At 39.1% G+C, this 22092-nt stretch overlaps 1 protein-coding gene across 7 annotated transcripts in view; it reads left to right on the forward strand.

Moving 5' to 3' along the window:
- The window catches only part of CYRIB (CYFIP related Rac1 interactor B), a 95667-nt gene that overhangs the window by 61555 nt on the left and 12020 nt on the right, over window positions 1-22092 (forward strand). For 2 of the 7 annotated variants that reach the window (XM_021542351.2, XM_021542352.3), the window contains exons 3-4: window positions 4338-4374; window positions 17054-17136. In XM_021542351.2, coding sequence (XP_021398026.1) covers window positions 17064-17136 — 73 coding nt within the window. In that variant the 5' untranslated portion in view covers window positions 4338-4374; window positions 17054-17063. Of the gene's footprint in view, window positions 1-4337; window positions 4375-7811; window positions 7819-15972; window positions 16059-17053; window positions 17137-22092 lie in introns of those variants that run through there. The other 5 variants (XM_021542356.3, XM_021542357.3, XM_021542354.3 and 2 more) reach the window with 4 other exon arrangements.

The following is a 22092-nucleotide window of genomic DNA, read 5'->3' on the forward strand; positions in this document are numbered from 1 at the left end:
AAGCTGCTATGCAACAGTAACAGCTTAGAAATAATGTATCCTATGAAAGTATAATAGTTAGGGAAAATGAAATAAGCTTGAAAAATTATAATGGAGCAGACCCTCTGATACATTCACAGTCCCTTTCTATCATTAAATTACAAATTTAAAACATGAGTTTCAATTACAAATTTAAAACATGAGTTTCAGTGTAGCAAGTAATAGTAGGTACTGTGGCAGCATTGAGAAATTACACAGGATAGGGAAAGATTTAATATAACATGTGGGCTTCTAAGATGCAATTTTGCCTCACCAAGATAAATGAAAATGAATGGAGAAGAAAGGTTTGAGCTGGTGCTTTACAATCAGAAGTCAAAAAAGTGGTTTTATAGCAAGCAACCAGTACATTTGCTCTTCGTGAAGAACTGAGGTCACTTTGCAGTAGTGGTAGCCTGCTTTGCTAATCTTAGTGTCATATACAATTGCCATACACATATAGAAGAATCTTTGTCTGCAATCACCAATGTTAAACACCAGAGTTCACATGCATTTAGCATTGAACCATGGGTTCATCTGCAGATGTCCTGAAATTCTCTTTGAAACATGATCTTAGTAATGAATTACTTTTTATAGCTTAGACATCTGTTATTGTTACTGAAGTAAAAATCAAAATTTATTACTAAACATTTCTGAGTTTTCTCATTTTATTGCCCACAAGATGTGGGATGTATTTGACTTGCGGTTCTGTTTTGGACTGGGCTTGGTTTTTATGTTTTAATGTGTGCTTCTAAGGGTAACAGGTTTTCTAGAGCTGTTTCCACAAACTTTATTTCAAGTCTGAAACTGAACCAAGAGAGCAGGAACATCTAAAAATTGCCAGGGCAGGTAGTCTTTGAGCTAGATCCTGTTTTTTTCTGTATCCAAGGGCCATTAAAATGAACGAACTGAGAACATTTGTGCCATAGTCCACAGCTGGTTCACATGGATTTCAGTTTGGTGGTACTTACCAAGAGGAGTCTGGTGCAAGCTTGAACTGCAAACTAAGAAACTGCAAACTAAGAATTGAAACATTTACTCTGTCAAAGTAGCAGTCTATTGTGTTTTGAAAACAGCTTTAGTCTGGCTGCCCAGTATTTCATGTAGAGTACATTAATCCCATGCATGCTTTTGCTAGTAAGTGTTGTAAGCTTTCTGAAGTTAATACTTTCTGAAGCTCCCTGATGAGCTGAGATACCAGTTGAGTAGACAGAAAGTAATTTAGATTCTTGGTGCAAAGCTGTTGATTATTATTTCTTACCACTCAGTGTTTTCAGAACCTGAGTGCTGGAAAGCCTGAGAAATCATCATTCTTGTAGCAAATCATGACTGACAGCCACTGACAAGTCTGTGTCTGAGTGTAGAGGCTCCTTAGTCCAGCCAGAGCTGGGCAGAAGGCAGTGGTTTCATACTGGAAGTTAATGGTTCGCTGTTCGCATGTGAAATCTCTTCATGTATTGCTGAGTTAAGCAGCATCAGTTCAATATGAGGTGGATGCCCAAAGCACAGGGCTTACTCAGTGGTTATCTTGTTTTCATTGAGTTTTTTTTCTCCATTGTGAATGATGAAACTACATCATTGATGAAAGTTTATTTACTGCATCTTTTTTATCCAGGTACCATTTGACTTGTCAGCTACAGGCTTTTGCTCTGACAAACGGAATGATGCTTGGTTTTGTTTCTGTTGTGTTACATTTTAGATGAGTCTCTGTCCCTCTCTGATGACTCTGGACGGTCTTCCATTTTGGTTCTTCAACTGTTGTGACAGTTCTTTGAATTTCTGTTGTAGTTGGCCTGAGATATTGGCATATGCTTTGGCCTATTTGTGCTGTGGTGAAGTTAGGCTGCAGTTCAAGGGAAGGAGTTGTGTGTGTAAATGAGATCCCTGAGATAGAATGCATTAATCTTTCTGCTGTTTGACTCCATAAGCTGTTACCTATTGAGCAAAGTTAATTTTCTTGCCCAGAATTTTTTTCTCTGTAATGTAACATTAAATATTTTACTACCTCAGAATCACAAGGAATTGAAAAATGCTGGGTCTGAATTATTTAATTTTCACTACCTATTAAGTTGTATAGTTTACATGTCTCATTTTGTGCCTATTTGTGGTATTTCTATAATAATCTGCAGATCTAAACCTTGAGGAGAAGTGAGAAGGAAGCTCAGAGGTTTTGCAAATCCTCTATCCCAGCATGAAAACCCAGTTCATGTTGAGCCTTCAAGAGTTCTTCATTTAGAAACTCTTTAGTCTAAATTAAGGTGCATCCAAAGTGCAGACATTAATTCTGTAAAGAATCCATTCTACCAATCATTTCACATCTGTATTTTTAATGCGTCTTTGCTGGTGTTTCTCCCTGACTAGAGATCAAGTCAATTTCCTACCCATTTAGGCAGTGCTGTACTATATTGCTCAGTGCTAACCTCTAAATATAAAGTACTGTGATGTGAAATCACACTATGCAAAAAAATCAAATACCTATTAGCTTGCCAGTATAAACCAAGCAACAGCATCAGTGGTGCTCAGTGTGAGCTGTTTTGCACAAAGGCTTGTTCATAGGTACTGAAAGACAGGAAACCAGTTAATGGATTCCTGTGCTAACATCCCATTGCCTGTTATTGATGATAGTCCAACTGACCTGTAATTCTCAGCTTTCCTGGCTGCTTCCCTTTTCCCTTATGCCTTTACTATTCTCCTCCTGCCTTCATTACCACAGGAGTCCTAGAAGGCTTTGTTAATTATTAACTTCCACTCATTCATTGAAGCCTTCAGGACAAGGCACCTGAGCATCAGCACGTTGTTCTTGCAGGTGGTAAGTGCTTATGTCTCTGTGTGTGCAGCATTGTGTCCAGAAAGATGGAAAGACCTGACCTCATTTTTTTTCCCTAATAATTCTATCACTTGGAAATAAGTGTATTTCTGTAGAGATGAATTAGTACCATTAGAGGAGTTTTTTTTTCCAAAGTCCCTAAGCTAGCTGCTACAGTTGGCTTTTTTTCCTTTTTCAAATTTATTTCTATAGTCTGCTCATTCTAATGAATTTAAAATTCTTGTTTTTGTTTATAGCTCAGTCCTATCTGACTTTTCTTTCACTCTTTGTCAGAAAATTAGCTTATTACAGTAGTGTTGGGTGACACTTTGGTTTCAGTTTCTCTTTGCAATGCCAGTTGTGTTCAGCCCTGACCTGCAGGGGACTAGCAATTTCCAGAGTTTTATTTCTGTTGAGCTGTCTCAAAGCACAAATTGAGCAGGCTGAAGTCATGAGAAGAAAAAAAAAAACATATTTAAAATATGCCTAATGAGAGTGGGTGCATTTTAGGGAGTTGCAGCAGCTCCTACAAAGACAGTGCTGTTAATCATGTTTTTGTCCTGAAGTACTGGCTGTTGCTTATTTCTGAGAAAGTAAGGGGAAGCTGAAGTCAATAGGCAAAGGCAAAAGCAGCTGTTACCCATACTCAAGTACTCAAGTCTGGTCAAGGGGAAAATTTCTTTGAGAGAGATGCATGCAGTGGAAATAATGGAGAGTTAAATTTCTACAGTTGTGTTTTTGCTTATGTTCAGTTCTCTGGGTTGTGAAGAGTCATTCTCACTGTGGTCTTCACTCTGCTTCTTGCCTGTGCTGCTGTATATCTGCAGAGCGTTCTCTGGCTAATGTTATACTGTATTTTCCTGTGAAGCTTTGAGTTGCTGTAATACTCCATATCTTCTCCTTTAAACTGTACTATTAACATAACTATTTCACCATGTTAGGATGGTGGTAATGATGTGTGCAGCACACTGAGGCTGTCCAAGAACACTAGTTTTCTTTGTTAAGCAAATGATTTTCAGTGGTGACTTGCAAGTGCCTTCTCTGGAGGTCAGCATGCAAGCCTTTAATTTTTTCAAGTGCACATTTGTGTGGTTGGATTAGAATCTTGTGTGATTTTCTTGTTAAAGCAATGTGAAATGCGAGTAGAACAGTTTGCCACTGGTATTTTATTGCAGCTTTGACTCTTTAGTTATTAAATTTATTTTGGAATTTGTGTGTTTATGCATTGTCTAATATGGCAGCATTTTTCTCTGGAAGCACACTCATTGTCAAATAATGGCATTCCTTGTTTATTTGTATGCCTAGAGATAAAACACAGTTCTGAATTACATTTTCTTGGCATAGTTTTTAAAAGTCCCAGTGGTGATGGATCCAGTACTATGTTTATCAAGTACATACGCAAGAACATGTCTTGAACAGATGTGTGTTTGCTTTTCCAAGGTCACATTGCATCGCATTTAAGACTTTTAGTGTAAAAAAAATTAATTTCCATAATCTCTTTTTTCTTTTAAAACAGACTGGGGGCCAAGAACAGAGTGCAGCACTGGCTGTAGGTAAGAATTGAAACTTAACCTGCTTGAAAACTGCTGACAAATAAGCAATATTGTAGTGTGTTAAAGGACAGAAAATGGGACTCTCAGTATTAGTAATTTTCCCTTCCAGAACTTGTTCTCCCTATTTTTCTTCAAGAACTCTTGAAATTTGTAGTGTTCTCTGGGAGTCCTGATCCCTGGCTGAATTTATGTCTCTCTGTTTAAAGATGCTAAACCAGGCTACAGGGATTTGATTTTTGCTTCCACAGGGCCTAACCACAGAGCCTGGTGAGGCTGATTTTGAAAATTTTTCACCAGAGTGATGTGAAGTGTCATTACTTCAAAAAAGGCATTTCCATTACACACAAAGTGGTTTGGCCATTTGTGTGAACTTACCCTAGAAAACTGTGCAACTTCTTGAACTATTTGAATGGGGAGATAATGTTTTGGTGGTTTTTCTCTCTGTCTTTTTAGTAAAGCTACTGTGTAACTGAACCAGATCCCTTATGCCAGAAACCAGTACTCTGAACCAGCTTGTGGGACTGAAGAGGTAGCACATGCTCATGTGAAGGTTTTAGCTCTTGGTTTTATAACCTGCTGCTTGTCATCTAAGCTACTTCATAGAGTGTCTGTGTTATACTTCATGTTTATTGTGCTTTGCCAGCACAGCTATTAATCTTCTGTCACATTGGGAAGGTAATGGTACCAAATGTGAGGTAGGATTTATTTTTCTTCTGTTTTTGATTAATCATCAAAAAGCCATTGAATTCTGGGGGGTTGCTTAAATGGATTTGTGTTGAGGGTTACTCCAGGCTAGATACCAGGTGCCCGCCAAAGCCTTCTGAGTTGGAGAAGGGAGACAAAATACTACAAAAAGCTCATGGATTGAGATAAGGGTGGGGGAGATCCTTCACCAGTTACTGTCATGGACAAAACAGACTCGGCTTAGGATAATTAGTTGAATTTATTACCATTTGATTTAGAGCTCCTTCCCCCCACTCCTCCTTCCTTACTAGGCTTAGCTTTATCCCCAGTTCTTTACTTCACCCCTCTGCTCAGTCAGGGGAGGTGAGGAATGGGGGTTACAATCAGAGCATCACAGGCTGTTGCTGCTGCTGCTTCCTCCTCAGGGAGAGGAGCCCTTCCCTGTTCCAATGTGGGATGTCCCTCCCACAGGACACTATCCTCCAGAAACTTTTCCAACACGAGTCCTTCCCAAGGGCAACAGTTCTTCACAGACTGCTCCAGTGTTGGTCCCTTCTGTGGGGTGCAGTCCTGCAGGACCAGGCTGCTCCAGTGTGGGTCCCCCACAGGTCCTGCCAGGAGGCCCATGGGTCCATCATGGGCTTCCCACAGGTTCTCAGCCTCCTTTGGGCATCCACCTGCTCTGGTGCAGGGTCCTCCACAGGCCCTGGGGGAGTAGCAGTAGTACCTTTTTTCTGTAATAGCTTTACTTACAAAGTCCTTGAGGGTATTGTTAAAGCTGCAGCTGAAACTAGTGCAGACGTTTAATTTACAGCACTGTGTGCATTTACAAATTAAACATTATAAAAGTCACTGAAGTGAGTCAGACCATGGTCCCTCTATGCAAGTCCAGGCTCCAGGATCATCATCTTTCTTCTCTCTGCATGTATGCACTTGATTTTGCACATCCTTCCACAACCTCCACTTATTCCTCTACTAGGGCAGTGCTGCTTTTGCTTAGGAAGGTGAAAATCATCCAGAAAAGCTAGGAAAACTCAGACTGCATTGCTGGGAATGATACTGCCTGCAGGAAGAAGAATGCTATCCAGCAAATGACTACAGCATGTGGCAAATAACTTCTGTTTTCTTTGAAAAAACTGTGAACCAAGAGTGTTTCAGGTATTGAAGGGAGAATGTTTGTAAGTCAAGATAATGGTGTCCACTTCAGCAGAAGCAAGGGTGTCAGGCTTCTGATGCTTTCAACTTCACCAGATCTGCCAAGACAAAGTTAGCTGCCAGATGCTTGACAGCATCATAAGCCATCAGGGAATCAGCAGTGTTCAGAGTTGGGAAGGACTGGCAAACCCTACCTAAGCAACATGGAAAGTAAGGAACTGAGGACTGGGAGAGTTTGGTTAAGCTTTAAAGAATGGGGCAAGCTGAACCTAGATGTTGCTGTTGAATAGGTTAAAAATCTAAACCTTTGTGTGAGCAGCTGCTTAAGGAATAGTAGGAGAAGGGATATTTGTGGTTCTAGTATGTATTTTCAGGTGGAGTATTTTTTAGAGCCACATGTGATTATTAAAGGTGTTCAGTATTTTTAATGTCTTTCCATTCTGCCTATGTACCTGGTTTTCCCCAGGAACTGCTGAAAACTTCTTGTAAGATGAGATGAGCTGGACTTGTGGAATTCACAGGTAGACCACTGCAGAAAATCATTACTCTGCATGATATTCTGTATATTTGTTAGTGATCTTAATGGATTTCAGTGTATGATATCATTGAAGAATAGCAAATGTTTCTCCATATTTCCAACAGAAAGATGAGAATTAATTGTCTTATATCTTAACCTTACTGGGTACCTTTAGTTTGATTTTAAGGTTAAAATAAAATTTGAGATGATGGGAGAAATGGAAAATGGGATAAAAAGGTTAACATATTTGCACAACTAGAGAAATCTGGACCAGTCAGGTCAGGTGTGTTTTTTTTTTTTTTTTTAATTTAGTTGGGAGTTTTTTAACACTTGCTTTCCAACAAGAAAAACTATCCAGGTTCAGTAAAAGTAGTTGGTGGTATGTGTTTTGAGGGGCTCTGAAGAAGTAACTGGATGTGACAAAAATGGCTATAGGTCCTTGATCTTGAAATTAGTTGCATTTGAAACTTCAAATAAATAAACAACCATGTAAAGACCAGTTTTATCCCTCTTCCCTGCCTAATGCCTATCTATTTGTTACTGTTTCTGAAAACAGATGGGATGGGAAGGAGCATCTTCGTACTACTCATCCTCTGTTGTACCATCATCATCTTGATGTGCTTCATTAGCCTTCTGTATCCTGCAAACATACTGTGTCTGACTGGTGTCTCAGAAAAGGAAAGTCCACAGAATACTCAGAAAGCTGTCCTGAAATAGGGAAACCTGTCCTTCCAGCTCCATCACTTGGAAGGCCACAGGCCTTCCTTTCCTCCTTGATACTTCAGAGCTGCTGTGTCACTGAACTGAATTCTCAGATGGACAGTGTCAGGTTCATGCACACAAGGTTTGTGGTTTAGCACTGTGACATTCCAGTAGAAGTCCCTTGAAATGGAATATGTTAATGGCTATTTATATCCATCAGCTTGATGACGAGGTAATTTGTCATGGCATCGTTAGTGCAGGGTTGCAAGTCAAGGCACTGAAGGGATGCAACATTTTGGAACTGAACTCTATTATTTTACCTGAGTGTTGCAGAGCGATGTGGGTGCTTGTACTTGTCCTGGTGCATTAGATGGCAGCACTGGCTGTGGGATCCTCAGTGCAGCTTCACCCAGCTCTGGTAGTGACACGTGTGGCAGTCTGATAGATGGGAATTCAGCTCCTCTGAAAGGAAACCATTTCCAAATCAAACTAGGCTGGAAGAGGAGTGCTGTTTCTCATGTGAAATAACAACTGGAAAATGGCACATCAACTGGACTAGTTAAGAAATTAGGAACTGAAAACATACTTCTTTTTTTAGCATTTAGATAAAACTTGCAGATTTGGTTTTGGGGTTTTTGGTCTTTTTTTTTTTTCTGGTTGGGGTTTTGCTTTTTTTCGTTATACAGATGTGATTGGCAGGAGAAGGACTTTATCATACAAATTATTGTTTGGCTTGGTTTTTTTTTTGGAGATGAGAGGTTGAGGGTTCTTAAATTATAGGCTGACATCCTGGAAATATGAAACTTTCTTAGTAATGTGGTAGTATAACACATAGTTCTAAAGGCATGTCATCTTTCATAGAGTGAGCAGTTTTTGTGTAAAAGAATATAAAAAGTGTAAATCTGCCGCAGCTCTTACTGAACGGGGTTTTTTTGTGTCTTTATGTCCTAATAAAAACGCTCCCCGTGTACTGGCAGCGGCCGGGATCCCTCGGGCGCTGCTCCCGCTTCCCTGGCTCCGGCCGATCCAGCGGGGGGGCGGCGCCCCCTGCCGGGGAATCGCCGCGCTGCAGTGGCAGCGTTCCGTCTTGTCCGGTGATTTCCCATTTACCTGGGAATAGAATTACTGTGTAATTGTAAGAATAATTATGAGGGACTGTAGTCAGGGGCTTGAAAAAGATCACGAGAAACTCATGAGCTGGCTCTGTACTCCCCGGCGCTGAAGGAGAGAGCAGAGTGTGAACTGCCCTCCAGTGGAAGTGTCCCTGAACTGAATGGAAAATGTACGTTTTCCCCATGGCTGCGATGTCACGGAATTAAAAAGAGCATTTTGCAGAATTAAGCCAAAGCGTGTTGGGCTTGTGTCCTTTTGAAAAAGGAAAGCGTAATTAATTATTTTTTAACCCCAGGTTCACGCTTGGAAAAATTGTGCAGTTATTTGTTGAAGAGTAAATCAGAGCAGATTTCTGGAGCATAGTCTCTGCCCTATTCAATACAAGTTCTGTTTTAAAAACAAGCGTAATTCTTCCAGACAAATTGGGTTTATTCCAGGCTTTGGTGAGCATGCTTAGTTATTTTATTGTAGCCCCTGTCAAATACATTATTCAGTGTCAGCTGTACCACTAAAATGTTCCCAAATTAACAAGGCTCTACGACTACTTCTAAAGAAACTGTGTGTTCTTCAGTGCCTTTCCCTTGGTTTCCTCTAAGAGAAAAAATGGACTGAATAAACACTCCTCTGACCATACTTTACAATTCTGGTTTTGAGGAATGCGAGTCTATTCACTAGCCTGTTTTCCCTGGCAGACCTCCATCCTCCTGATATGACAAGTTTTGAATTCAGTTTTGTTCTAAAGGAGGCTTTATTGATGATGTGTGATCCCAAAAAAACAAAAAACCAAAACAACTGCAGCTAAAACAGGTTATTGTATCAAAGTCAGTTTAGCCAAATGAATTGACATCAGAGGCAGCTTCAAACAGCTCTTCAGTAGTCTGAATACTTACTTTCCTGTACAAAAACATTTCCTATCTGACTGTATAATTTGTTTTCAGATAAGATGCTAATGATTGAAGCCCCAATATACAGGCTGTTTTAGGGGGTTTGGAGGGGAATTTTTAGCCTTCATGTATTTTACTCTTCTTGTGGTTGGTTTTCAGTCCATGGTTTGTGGCCACTGGGTGTCAGCAGTGCAGAGCCGTGTTGCAGGTCTGGGCGTGGGTTTGGACTGGGAGCTCTGTCCCAAAACTGTCTGTAAAAACTGCTGAAATCTTAATGCTTGCTTGAAAAACTTGTCCATCAATGAAGGAAAACTGTGTTTTTTGCAGAACTGGGGGTGGCTCTGGCACTTCACTCATGTGTCGTTTGATTCAGCAGATTTACACAGGTGACATAATTTGAGCTGGTACCTTTAATATTAGTGATGTTACTAGAGCTGTGACGAATCCTGAATATGAAACCAGCTTATCCAAAATATAACTTGCTTCAAGCTAATGGCACTTACCTCCTAAAGCTTCTCCTTCCTAAATCTACTGGTGATAATGAGTGATAGCTACTATTTTTAAAATATTGACTCTATTTTTTTTCTAGTATGTATGACATTACTTAGGGATTTTGTATCATGGAAGATTATCCTTATTACTTAAAAAAACCACTGAAATAATAGATTAAATTAGACTGTGTCAGAAGGCATCTCTGCTGCTCAAGCACTATTCAGAAGATAAATAAATATGCATTAGTCTAGGAAAAACATGTTTGTATCCAGGGAGAATGTTGCAGCCATCAGAGAGTGATTCCTGCAGTGCATTTCACCAGCCTGTCTCCATCTCTGCAGCAGTCTAGCATTTCAGGCTGAGGGCAGAAGTGTCCTCACTGGCTGTGGAGCTTTGCTGCTCCATTGGCAGAGAAAGGCACAGGAGCTCCCATAGGCTGCCAGGCTGTGATGCCATGTGTTGCTAAGGGCTGCCTTGGATTCAGCTGATGTGAGCAGACACCTATCTGCTGCCTCATTTCTTTTTGCTTCTCTCTTTTTTTTTTTTTTATCCTTCTTCCTGTTCATGGCTAGATACTGTTCAATAAGCCTTGAAACAGGCTGATAGGATTATCCTTCTAGAAAAAACAGTACAGGGAGACGTACAGTGTTTTGTTTATGTAGTAACACTGCAAGTGTTATAACATGGTGGTATTCCACTCTAATGCTAGACTTCTAATGCTATGCATGTTTTTTGCTTCCTATTTTGCCAAAAGTATCTCTGAATTGGAGGTTTATGCCACACTTACATAACCAAATGAAAATTTAAAAGTCAAATCCCTGGAACAAAATCTTTGTTCTTCATTGGATATGCTTTCCATATAGTGATGTGCTTAACTACATATGAGATTTTCAGGGAGTGCAGTTTTCATACTGTGGATTTTAGTACTGGAAATAGCCTATACATGTCCAAAAGATAAGCTGATGTTCTCTTAAAGCAGATTTTCTTCAGGGACCACAAACAAATTTTTTAATGTATTTAACTTTTTTTTTAACTCTTTTGAAAGCATATTATTTATACAATAGAACAAAAAAAATTAGAAAATATCACTTATGAACACCTTTGTAGTGGTTTACCTATAATGAAAGTTCTGCAGCTGCTCACCAGTTGCAAGCAACATCTTTGTTAATGCAGTTTTTCTTCCAGGTGTGAGAGGGGAACTTTCTTTGGTGCTGAGATGAATTTACTTGCATTGAGTATTTCTATTCCATTTCCCCTGGGCTCAGCCCAGGGGGTGGGGGGCACTGTAATGTGTCGGGGATGTTTTCCACAGGAAGGGCATGCGTGCAAGGCTTGTTTGGAAAATATGCCTTTGCTTTCCGCTTGTCTGATCAGGACTCTGCACGCAGCATCATACAACCCCATAAGGCTGTAATGGGCCAAATCATCCTAATCCAATGTGGCATTCCGTATGTCTTCCTCTGCAAGTAGGTCAAGTTTAAGCCATGTTCCTGGCTTGTGCTCCCATTTCCCATAACCTGCTCCATGTGGCTCAAGTGTTGTGCTGGAGTGCAGAGCATGCCAGCAGGGATTCTGAGCAGCCTCATAGGGACAGTCAGTTTTTGGACAGAAACTAGTGGTTTTGTTCTGCTCTGATCTCGTGATGTTAAATTTGTAGCAGGAGAAAACTTCAGTGGCTGAAATGTGTGCTTTTACTGAGTCTTAGGCTGTTAGTTTACCTAATGAGTTGCCTCTGGGCACTGCACTATACATTTTTAAAATCAGTAGTACTTCTGGGAGAGAAATTGTACTGTGTTCTGAATGAGGATGCCAAATAAAACTGGATAGAGGTTGATACTCTGTAGCTGTGGAAAAACAAATAAATAGTGACCTAAAGTGTACTTCAGGCTGGACATGTGAATATTTTGATGTTAGTGATTGCAATATGCAGAAGTCTTCTTGATAAGGATTACAGCTTCAGTGTGCATTTTTTTCCATTTGTGCTGGAAGAGTTGTGGGTGGAAAGGTGGTTTAGCACTCACAGAGGTCACCTTCAGTCAGTGCACTGAATCAGCTATTCAGCTCCAAAACAAACCCTAGCTACTGGACATCAAAATCAACAGTAGGTCTTGCTGATGGCTTTGGTATTCATACAGGCTTTTGTCTTTCTGGAACTGGAGCTGATTGATGTGGCAACATGCTCAAGAAGAGTGCAGTGAGTGCTGGGAGTGTTCTTCACTAGTCAATGGAAGCTTGGTGTCAGGGTTACCTAACTGGAACCACATCTGGCTTTCTAAACTAGTAATTTTACTTACTTCAGATGAAGTTGTGGATTTGCAAGGAAACTGTAAGAGAGCTTGGTAAATTGGTACTAGCTGAGCATGCCACTATGTGGTTAATTACCAGCATAATTCACAGAACTACCAAAATTTTCCTGCTGGTGATGATTTTACAAGGCATCAACTATCAGAAGAGGTCACTGAAGCTAAATGTTAATAGCTAGATTTGTAGGCTGCGTCTCATGCTATGTGTAAATTGTCATCATCTTTAGTATTAGATCCATTAGCTCTCTAGTCTTTCATATGTTCAGTTCTTTCATAAGTTTTGGACCCAGAAAAATTGCACAGAGGCTTTTTTTTGTGATATGGAGAATATTTTGTCAGAGGAGGGGATGGTGCATCTTGAACAAAACAAGAATCTCTGGTAAATCTTTTTTTTAATCTGTCTGGGGCCTGTTGCATCTTTGAGCTAGGTTGCTTTACTCTAGATTGGTCCAGGTGTTCTGCTTACACAGCACCTTCTCAAAAGGTCAGATTTCATTTTCCTCTCTGCAGTGTTCCCTCTGAGTACAGCAGGTCAGCTCTGCCTGCTGCTAACTTATGAAGGAAAATAATGTTCAAAAGTGATGGGCTATCTAACCTTAGCTGTGGCATATTGACCTCCAGCTGCTTCCATGAATCTGGGAAGTTCCACAGAGGGCACCATGGCCTTGTTTCTAAAAGGTCATTTCAGAGCTCAAGAAGGAAGTGCTTAGCTTTGCCAGAAGAGCAGATTCTGACTTTTGGCTCTTGCATTCATTACCTGGAATGCTAAGCTGAGAGAAAGCATACTCCAAAAAAGTGCTTGAGAAATTATATCTTCTCAATATCTATCTAAATTGAGTTTTCAAGCTCTTCGTAGCTTAAAGTCTTTTTGGATTGCAGCTGGGAGAAATGGCTGTCTTTAGAGTTCTTAAAACAGAGGAGGTTTTTCAGTTTTAAGGAGGCCCGAGATCCTTGAGTAAATGTACAGTGCCTCTTGATTCAAATTTCAGAAATACTGGGTTTGTCCAGTTTCAGCTAGATTTCCGTGCACTCCATAAAACCTGAATATACAGTGACTGTTTTGCTGTTAAGAAAGCAAATGTGATTGCACATCTTGTGTGCAGAGCTCTGATGTGACTAAAATTTATAAAGATTTTTTCAGTACAATGAACACACAAAGTGAGAAGTTTGAGTTGTGAACTTAATTATGAAAGTGTTCAAGCAGCTTTGTGTTCATGTAAATTGAAATACATTCCTATAGCACATCTTGTCATCTTGCTGCTGTCATAGTTGAATTAATCTGTTATCATCAATTTCTCTCCTTTGCTCAGGGAGGCCCTTCACTGACCTGTTACCTTTAGATCAGTTGCATCTTCTGCTTGAATATCACATTGACTGTTCCATTGTAGTGCCAAAGCTTTTATTATTAACTCCTGGAAAAGAAACCATATATTCTTTCTTGAGGGATGAAGGTATTTGTACTGCAAAACTGAATCCCCAACTCCCTACTCATATTAGGAGGTGGTAGGTGCTCAGTGAAACAATCTGTTCTGCAGTGCCTCCATGCTCTTCTGTGAACTTAGCTTCAAAATATTTCAACCCTATAAGCATGCCCCTTCTCTGACCTTCACAAGTAATGTTATCCAATATTTAAGCCATGTGCATGAGCCTGTAAACTCCTTTGGAGTCTGGTTAATATCAAAAGAAAAGGCAAAACCTACACAGAGACTTTTTTTGAGATATGGAGAATATTTTGTTGGAGGAGGGGATGGTGCAGCTGAAGCACAGCCGTAATTGCAGGTACAGGAATTCTCTTTAGGCCATTATCACTATTCACTGCTACATGTGTGCTGCTTGATGTTAATGCTGGAATTGAAATATGTAATATGCTGTTCTGAGATTGAGGTTTGGTTTTTAAATCTGAATCTGTAAACTGGGTCACCATTAAGCAGCTTTACTTATGTTTTTTTATTGGCCCTGTTGAAAATATTTGTTTAAGGATGCCTCTGTCTGCTCCCCAACAAGAAGAACATTCATAATCTGGAAGACTGAAATACAAAGTGTCTTATTCAGTCCTGTGTTGCAGAACACACTTGAGAGATACGGAAAAGTAATTATTCCACTTTCTACTGTTGTGTGTTTACACAGCATTGGTGCACTTGTAGTTTTAAAAGAGTTTGCCATGCTATGGGATAGGAGGTCCTGGAAAAGCTGCCTCTTTGAAGAACCATGTTTTAGTGGATTAGTTTTCAAGAAGAGTCCCTCAGCTGAATGCCCTAATTTAAAAATTCCTTGACTTAATAGGTGCTTCTCACAGGCTGAGAAGTCTGATCTGAATTCCTGGGAAATAAGTTTGTTGTTGGGAAGCAGGTCTTGCATTTCCTTGAGTTTCAAGGAGAAGATTGAACACATGAAAAAGCCAGTGCACACCTCCTGATGATGCTGTGTGTAGAGTCCTCTGTGATCACCTGGGTTACACTCCACGTCATAGTGCTGAAAGTCTGGATTCATTTGGTCATTCTGTAGAAGTTAGAGCAAAGACTTGGGTTATTTTCAGCAGTTTGGGATTAATTGCCCCTTCCTTCTCAAGCTTTGTCTGGTTGCTGAATCTTGCAGATCCCACAAAATAAATTGTATGCTGTTCTTAGTTTGACCAAGAAATTCTGTCAGCCCAGGTTCTGAAAATTTGTTTTGCCAAAAAATTTGTTTTGAGTTCACATTTTTTCAGTTTCCTTGACTCTTAGTAATGATTCTTGGTGTCATGTTATCTTACCTCCAGGTGAACATTATTCTTCAGTAAAAGAAAAAATCAGGAAAAATAGAGGATATACTTGTTTGTTGGTATCGTTAGACTAATTTGAAAGTTGATTTTTTAAATGTTTTTTTGTGCTTGAATTCAAATGTCAGATTGTTCATGGCTTGTTCTTAAATAATTTGTGTTGAGATTTTTGGGTGTGTCTTGCTTGTCTTGCAGCAGCACTCTAGTGAGCTCTTGGCATTTCAGAGCAGTGGTTAGTGGGTAGATTTTCAACCACTGTAAAACATGGGAATGTTAATGAAAAGGCTGCTTTGTTATGAAATGCAGTTTTCATACTCCTGCTGCAGGTATTGATTTCTGAGACTTGTGGTAACATTTGAAACTGTTTTGATAATTTACCTGATCTCAAGTAATCTAACAACTATTTAATTTTTCTTCCACTTTTCATTTCTTTTAGCTGGGATGTGACAGCAAACATAAGAAGAACTGTTGAAACTTGATTTTTCTCCTGGTTTTGGGAAAGTCTAGTTTTACTTGTAACTCTGTGATTTAATGGGAAAACTGTTCATTGGCCACAGATGACTACTGCTGAGAGGCTTTCTGAAATCTGTTTTTGATTACAGTGAGGTAGTAAAAAAGTGCTATAATGACACCAGTTCCATTTGAGATTCCTTTTGTCCTAAACAATAATGGGTTTGTCTGACACTGAGTGCTGCAGTTACGCAAAACAATTTCTCAGTCATCATAGGTCACATGTATTACACAGAGATGAAGAGCCAGTAATTCACATCTTTATTTTTGTGAAAGATTATAACTTTTCCAGTTTTTCAACAATCACTGCTCTCTAAGAAGGAACATGGAAATGCACTGTACTGTGCACAGGTTATGCTCCCCATCGGAAGTGAATCCAGAATGCAAAATGCAATGGGAGCCCTTCTCCAGTGAGACCCAGGCGTGTACTTAAAATAGGAAATGATTATTGGAACTAAATTATTTTGCCATTTTTATTTTTAGGTTTGCTGGCATGGGTAATCTCATTAAGGTGCTAACCAGGGACATAGACCACAATGCAGCACATTTTTTCTTGGATTTTGAAAGTAAGTCTCTCAGCCCTTCACAGCTGGTGCATTTCAAATGGTAACAGTAGGGTTGCTTATACCTGCTGCAGTGAAGGCCAGGGGACTCAGTTGCAAAGTTGGAATTTGGAAGAGTTGCATGTGGTTTTTCTGTTATTTTTTTTTCCCTCTCCAGTAGTAGCCAAGCCGCCATCATGCTGCTGTGTAAATTTTCTTTCCATGTGCTTAGTCATTTTGGGTCTCTGTGGTCAGTGATGTCCATCCATCTGCCTGCAAATCAAATAATCATGAAATGAGAAATTCTGTCAGTATGCCATAGTAATCTGTGCTGAGCAGTTGTTCGCTGTGATCCTCTCATACACAAGAGTGGGTGCTAAATCATTCCTGATCCTGCTTTGGTCATTCATTGTGCCGTTAATGTAATTTTTTTTTTTTTTTTTTTTACATCTGAAAGTCTGAAGTGAAACTGAGTTTCACAGATATTTTAAGCACCTTGTGTAAAAAATCTGTGGCATATCTCTGTTAGCATTTTCTGCACACTGAAATGATGTATCATGATGTGGTTTTCTACAATGGCCTTCTGACACAATTATAAGGGCTGACAAAATTAAAGCTCTTTTCCTTCTATTGTCCCATCAGGTTAAAATGTAGCATGGCTAATGCTTTCAAATCTGGTACTTGGCCCTCAAGGCAGTACTCCTGCTCAGGACACTGGTGCTAGGGTGTACTGGGACAGAGCAGTCCCTGGCAAAGCCTTTGCTTGGATTCTGCCCCTTTCCCCAAGGGGCAGCTCCGAGGATGTTGGTGACACGGTCACTCCTTACAGGAAAGCTGCACTGCTGGGTCACCAGCTGTGCCTCCTCGAGGTGGGGATGTCCCTTCACCCAGCCTGAAGGACGGGTTCGTACCTGATGGAACTCTCTGGTCTTCTTTTCCCACTGCTTCAATCAACTACATTTGGGCTGTTCTTTCTTATAAAAAGAAAATTCTCTTTTCTCTCATTCTTGTCTTGGCAGGTACCTTAACATGGGGAACCTTCTAAAAGTTTTGACATGCACAGACCTTGAGCAGGGGCCAAATTTTTTCCTTGATTTTGAAAGTGAGAAGATGATTTTATATATCTATTACTCTTTGCCTGCAGTAGACTGCATTTGTCTTGTACTAAATGTATGTTTTCATTTTGCCATCCTTCTAACTGCTTTGCATGCCTGAGCTATGTATAGTTGTTCAGCAAACTTTGGTAGAAAGCAATAACCTGTTCTAAAATATCCTCAGGTCCTAAAATGTAAAATCTTTATTTCAGGAAGGGTTTTCAAGTTACATTTGACTGTTGAAACCTGATTTGGTTTCTGTTTTTTAATCCAAAATTTTGCCTACTTTTAATCAAAATGTTAAGAATAGTTGTAATTATTTGGAGACTTATGGAAGTTGCAACTGACTTACTCAAATTTGTGAGTTTTGTCCCATGCTCCTTAAAGGAAGAACTGAAATGAAACCTGAGTCTCATCACTTCCAATGTGACTTAATGCTGCATGCACAGACTGGCTCACAGCAGCTATTCATAGCTCCAGCATCATCACGTTAAAGGTTTATGTGAACCTTACTGGATCTGGCACTGAAATTTAACCTCGTGCTTCTTAAAAGGGAGTCTCAACGTGTATAGAGATGAAATTGATTTTGAAAAGAGGAGACATGTAGCTTGTTTGATCAATGCCAGCTGTTCTAGAAGGTTCACATATGTCAGTATTTCTGCTTTTGGTTTTTGTTGCATGATACAGTATAGCCTAAGAATGGCAGGTAAGTGTTGCTGGCTTCTGCTATGCATGTTTAATTACTTTCTTTTGAGATGTTCTCTTTCTTTAGCCAGCAAGCATTAAATAAGAAGATTAATGTTTAAGTACATTTTGACCATGTAATAGAGTACAATGGAATAGCATAATAAAAAAACTGATGAAGTATTATGATATGGATAATTTGAGGTGCATTAAATCTTTTTTCCCCTGAATTGTTTTTCAGTTGTTTGATGAAAAATTAGCAGTTTTTAATATTATTTATATGAAAACAAATGCTTGAAGAAATATGGTTTTGCTTTAATCACACTTGAAGTTACAGCTTCTCTAAACTCTTACCCTGTTGTGTTGATTTTTATCACTTGTCTCTTCTGAATACATTGTTATTGGAAGATGCTAGCCATACAAATTATTCATAAAGGGAAGATTATCAAGGCCTGTGTGCAAAAATTAGGAATCAAAATTTGCCTAAGACCAATTCTCGCATATTATCATCATATTAGGTAAAATTTGGTCAAGTGGGAGAACTTATGTATGAGGCCATTGGAGTTGTGAAGCTCCAGCTTAATCTGCAAATATTGAAAATTTAACTGGAATAAATGAAATTCACGTCAGCTGGATAGAAGAGGCATAGTTCTAAAATAAATTGCAGTAAAAATTGCTCATTTTTTATTTTTAAATACAGATTCTTTAGCTATCAGTTTTGGTTTAAAATGCATGTTTTGAGCATGAACAGGATTTGGCATGAGAGTAAGCAGGTTGCTGACATGAAATGCTTTCATATACAGTCAAATTAGGTGACTTATATTATGGCTGAATTGTTAGACTGTTCTTTGTTCATTTTGGACCCTGTTCTGCATTTGTTTCTGCTGCTATACTGTGTATCCGTGCTCCTTTCTCCTCTGTTTCAGATAGCTTGCCTTGACAGGATCTTGGCTTTGACACAGCCAAGATCTTTCTTCAAGACTTGGCACTTAATCTTGTGATACTTAATGTTGTGCTTTTGTGTGGAAGGACAAATAAGCTCTGTATTAAAAACAAATTTGCCAATTCTGTGTTACGCCTGACTCAATAATAGACGGCTTGAAGTCTTTTGTTCTTAAATCCATGTATGTGAGCAGGCTCCAATGTTTTTTACATAGTACCATAAAGAACTAAAACCTAATGTTCATAAAGCTTTGTAGTGCTAGAAACTTCAAATTTTAGACTTCTAACCATTATTTTTCCCCAGATGTTTATCTGGGTGCTAGATGCCAGTGATTGGTGTGACTGACTATCAGAATCCATGCAAAAATTATGATGAGCTGTAGGCTTTTCCTTGCCTCTGCACTGATTAAGCTTATGCTTTCTTTGGTCATTCACCTTACCTATTTGAAACAAATAGTTGTCTGAGTGTTTTTTTAAAGTCTGTGCAGTGCCATTAGAACATGAGCAAAGCACACAGGTCAATATTGATTACATAAATAAGCCACCTAAAATATGGGAAACTTACAGCTCAACTTTTACACAGTTGCATATCCTTTCCAAATTTTCTGATTTGAATAGTAGCTAAAATACAGTGTACTTTGAGATGGTGATATCGAGCTAGCACTGGCAGTATCTTGCATTATCCCAGAGGACTTGGCCAGATTTCAGAGGAGCCACAGAGACAGCATTCTCCATAGTAATGCCAACAGAGATGAATAAATTATTTCATCTCCAGCAGTCTGGCATTTTTTTCCCCTTGTTTGTGAGTTTTATCCCAGACAGTTTCAGATGACTTGATGTGTTCTTCCTTGGGAAAAATCTCAGCTTAAATAGTTTGCTGTGCAGTGTAAACTTTTAACCCCAAATTTCTCTCCCTACTAGTTCTATAGGCTAGCCAAATATTATTTTAATAGTCACTAAATGTGTGTGTTCCTCACATGCAATATGTTGTCTCACTTCTGTAGTATTTAGTTCACATAACGGCGTTTGTATATTGTTTCAAGTCTCCTCTTCTGTCTCTAATACATTACTGTGTGAGCATTCTGAACTCTGTGTATATTGCATCTAGTGCAGTAACATTCTGATTAAACACAAATTAATTTAAATATGAACTCCAATGTACTTACAGAACCTCAGTCTTTCTTACTATTGCATTAAAAATAGTAAAGTTGCCCTGAATAACCACAGGTCAGCTCCTGTGGCCACAATATCAAACCTCAGAACATCTGGGTGAGCTGTGATGTGCTTACTGGGTTTGTTCTTTCTATGGAAAGCACTGCTGATCAAGGCACAGCCTTGTAGCAGGACCTTAAATGGACTGGGGAGAAGGGAAATCCATTAAATTGTGTATCTCCTTCATCCTTCTGATGCCTGGCACTGCTGCCTGCTTTTTCTTAGCTGAGTAACTCCAGAAGTGCAACTCCCTTTCCTGCTCTGTGCACTCCACCTTGGGGAAAAGGAGTTCCACAGTTGGTGATTCTCAGGTGAAGGCCCTGTAGCTTGAGCCCTCAGGTACATGCTGAGGGGTGCTGTTCCCATGGTATGGGAAGGCTGTTTCCATCTGTTCAAGATGACAAGAGTGCTTAGGAAGAGGGACCTCTCCCTCTTTCTTCCCTGTGATGGGCTTCCAGAATACATTGCCCTGACCAGCACTGGGAAACAAATAAACCAAGTTTGCTCTGGGTCAGCCAGCATTAGGCCCTGAAGGTTTTTTATATTGTGCATTTTAACCCTGTTCTAATAACATCTTAAATGTTTTGTGAAGGGATTATAAAATAATTTAAATTTTCCTTTAAAATTTGACCTCATTTTCAGAGATGGCAGAGGAAATGAGTTGGGACAAATCAGGTTTACAGATGTCTTTTATTGGAGAGGACTAGATTGATCAAAAATGAAATACATACGAAAAGAAATAACTCAGTACCTATTTGGTTTTCAAATAGAGTGATGTTTAGAAGTTTGTAATAATCAGAACAAACAAATTAAAAAACCCCACCGTCCCAACAAATTAAATATCTGCTATTGGTTTAAGTTACCTGGGACATTTTAAGGAAATGAAATACAGTAGTTGGCTGTTTACATCCTACACTAAGAGAGGTGATGATGGTGTTGATTTGCCTAGCCAGCTGTCCAGTGAAAACCACTAAATTTGTATCTAGGAGATGATTTTCAGTTCTAAACATGGAGGGTCATAGTGCTACAGCTGTTCTGCTTGTTGGTGGATTTTGAAATGAGGAGCAGGAATTCTTTTGGCCCCTTCTGCTTTGCCCCTCCCAATCTTGAAAAATGAACTCTCCTTGCTACATAGGGTAAAGAAAAAAATGGCATGAAAAATTAAATAGCCAGGAGATGTTCTCAGTGTGAGACAATCCAAGTGACAAGTCTTGATTGCATTATTTAACAGCACAATCTGGAATGCTACAGAGCTTCACGTCTTAGTCTGTATCTCACTGTAACATTTCATGTTCGTGCATGAGCTGCTGCCAGTCAGCTGGTGCTTCCCTGTCTGCTCTTTTCCCTCATTTTTTGTCTTCATTTCTTACAGCAGTCTTCAGCAGCTTTCAAAATTATGCGACCTTTGTGATGATCTGAAAAGCACTGGCCACTTTTACTCGATGCCTAATCAATGTGGTGCTCTTTTATTTATTTATTTTCAAAGGAGTGACCAGGTTCTTTTTAACCTGTGCTAATTCTTGATGTTTCTCAAAATACTAGTTAAACTGTTGCAAGGTCTATATATAGGCATATTTGCTAATAATGCCCACTCTTTATGCATTAAACGATAAAAATTAGAGGTATTATGAAAAAAAATACAGCAAAAACCAGATAGGCAATGTATATGAAATTTATTTTCTCCTAATGGAAACTTTGTTTTTTCTTGTGTTTTTCTAGTGTCTAATACTAAGATAATGTGTGAGTTTTATTTCAAATGTGAAGATGTACCTAACTTCCATGGGAAGCATGTCTAAAAAAAAGACATTTTACAGACTCTTCAAACTGCACAAAGTCATGAGGATATATTGTCCTTAGATAGTTTCTGTCTGTCCCTATAAAAAGGAATCTGTTGTTAATACTCTCTTTTTTGGCATTGGAAATAATGGACTAAAATGCAATGATATTTATTCCATAACACATTTTGCCCATGTTAACAGAGAAGTGGATTTTTTTTGTAAGAGCTTTAGTAACTAACATTTTTTTTTTTTTTTAATATGAGTCTAAAAGGAACCTTATAGCTTCCATCATCATTTTAAAAGAAAAAGAATTTGTTTCAGGTAAACCATGTCTGAGATACTTGTCCT

Source organism: Lonchura striata, chromosome 1 (assembly GCF_046129695.1).
Source record: "Lonchura striata isolate bLonStr1 chromosome 1, bLonStr1.mat, whole genome shotgun sequence".
NCBI classification, from domain to species: Eukaryota; Metazoa; Chordata; class Aves; order Passeriformes; family Estrildidae; genus Lonchura; species Lonchura striata.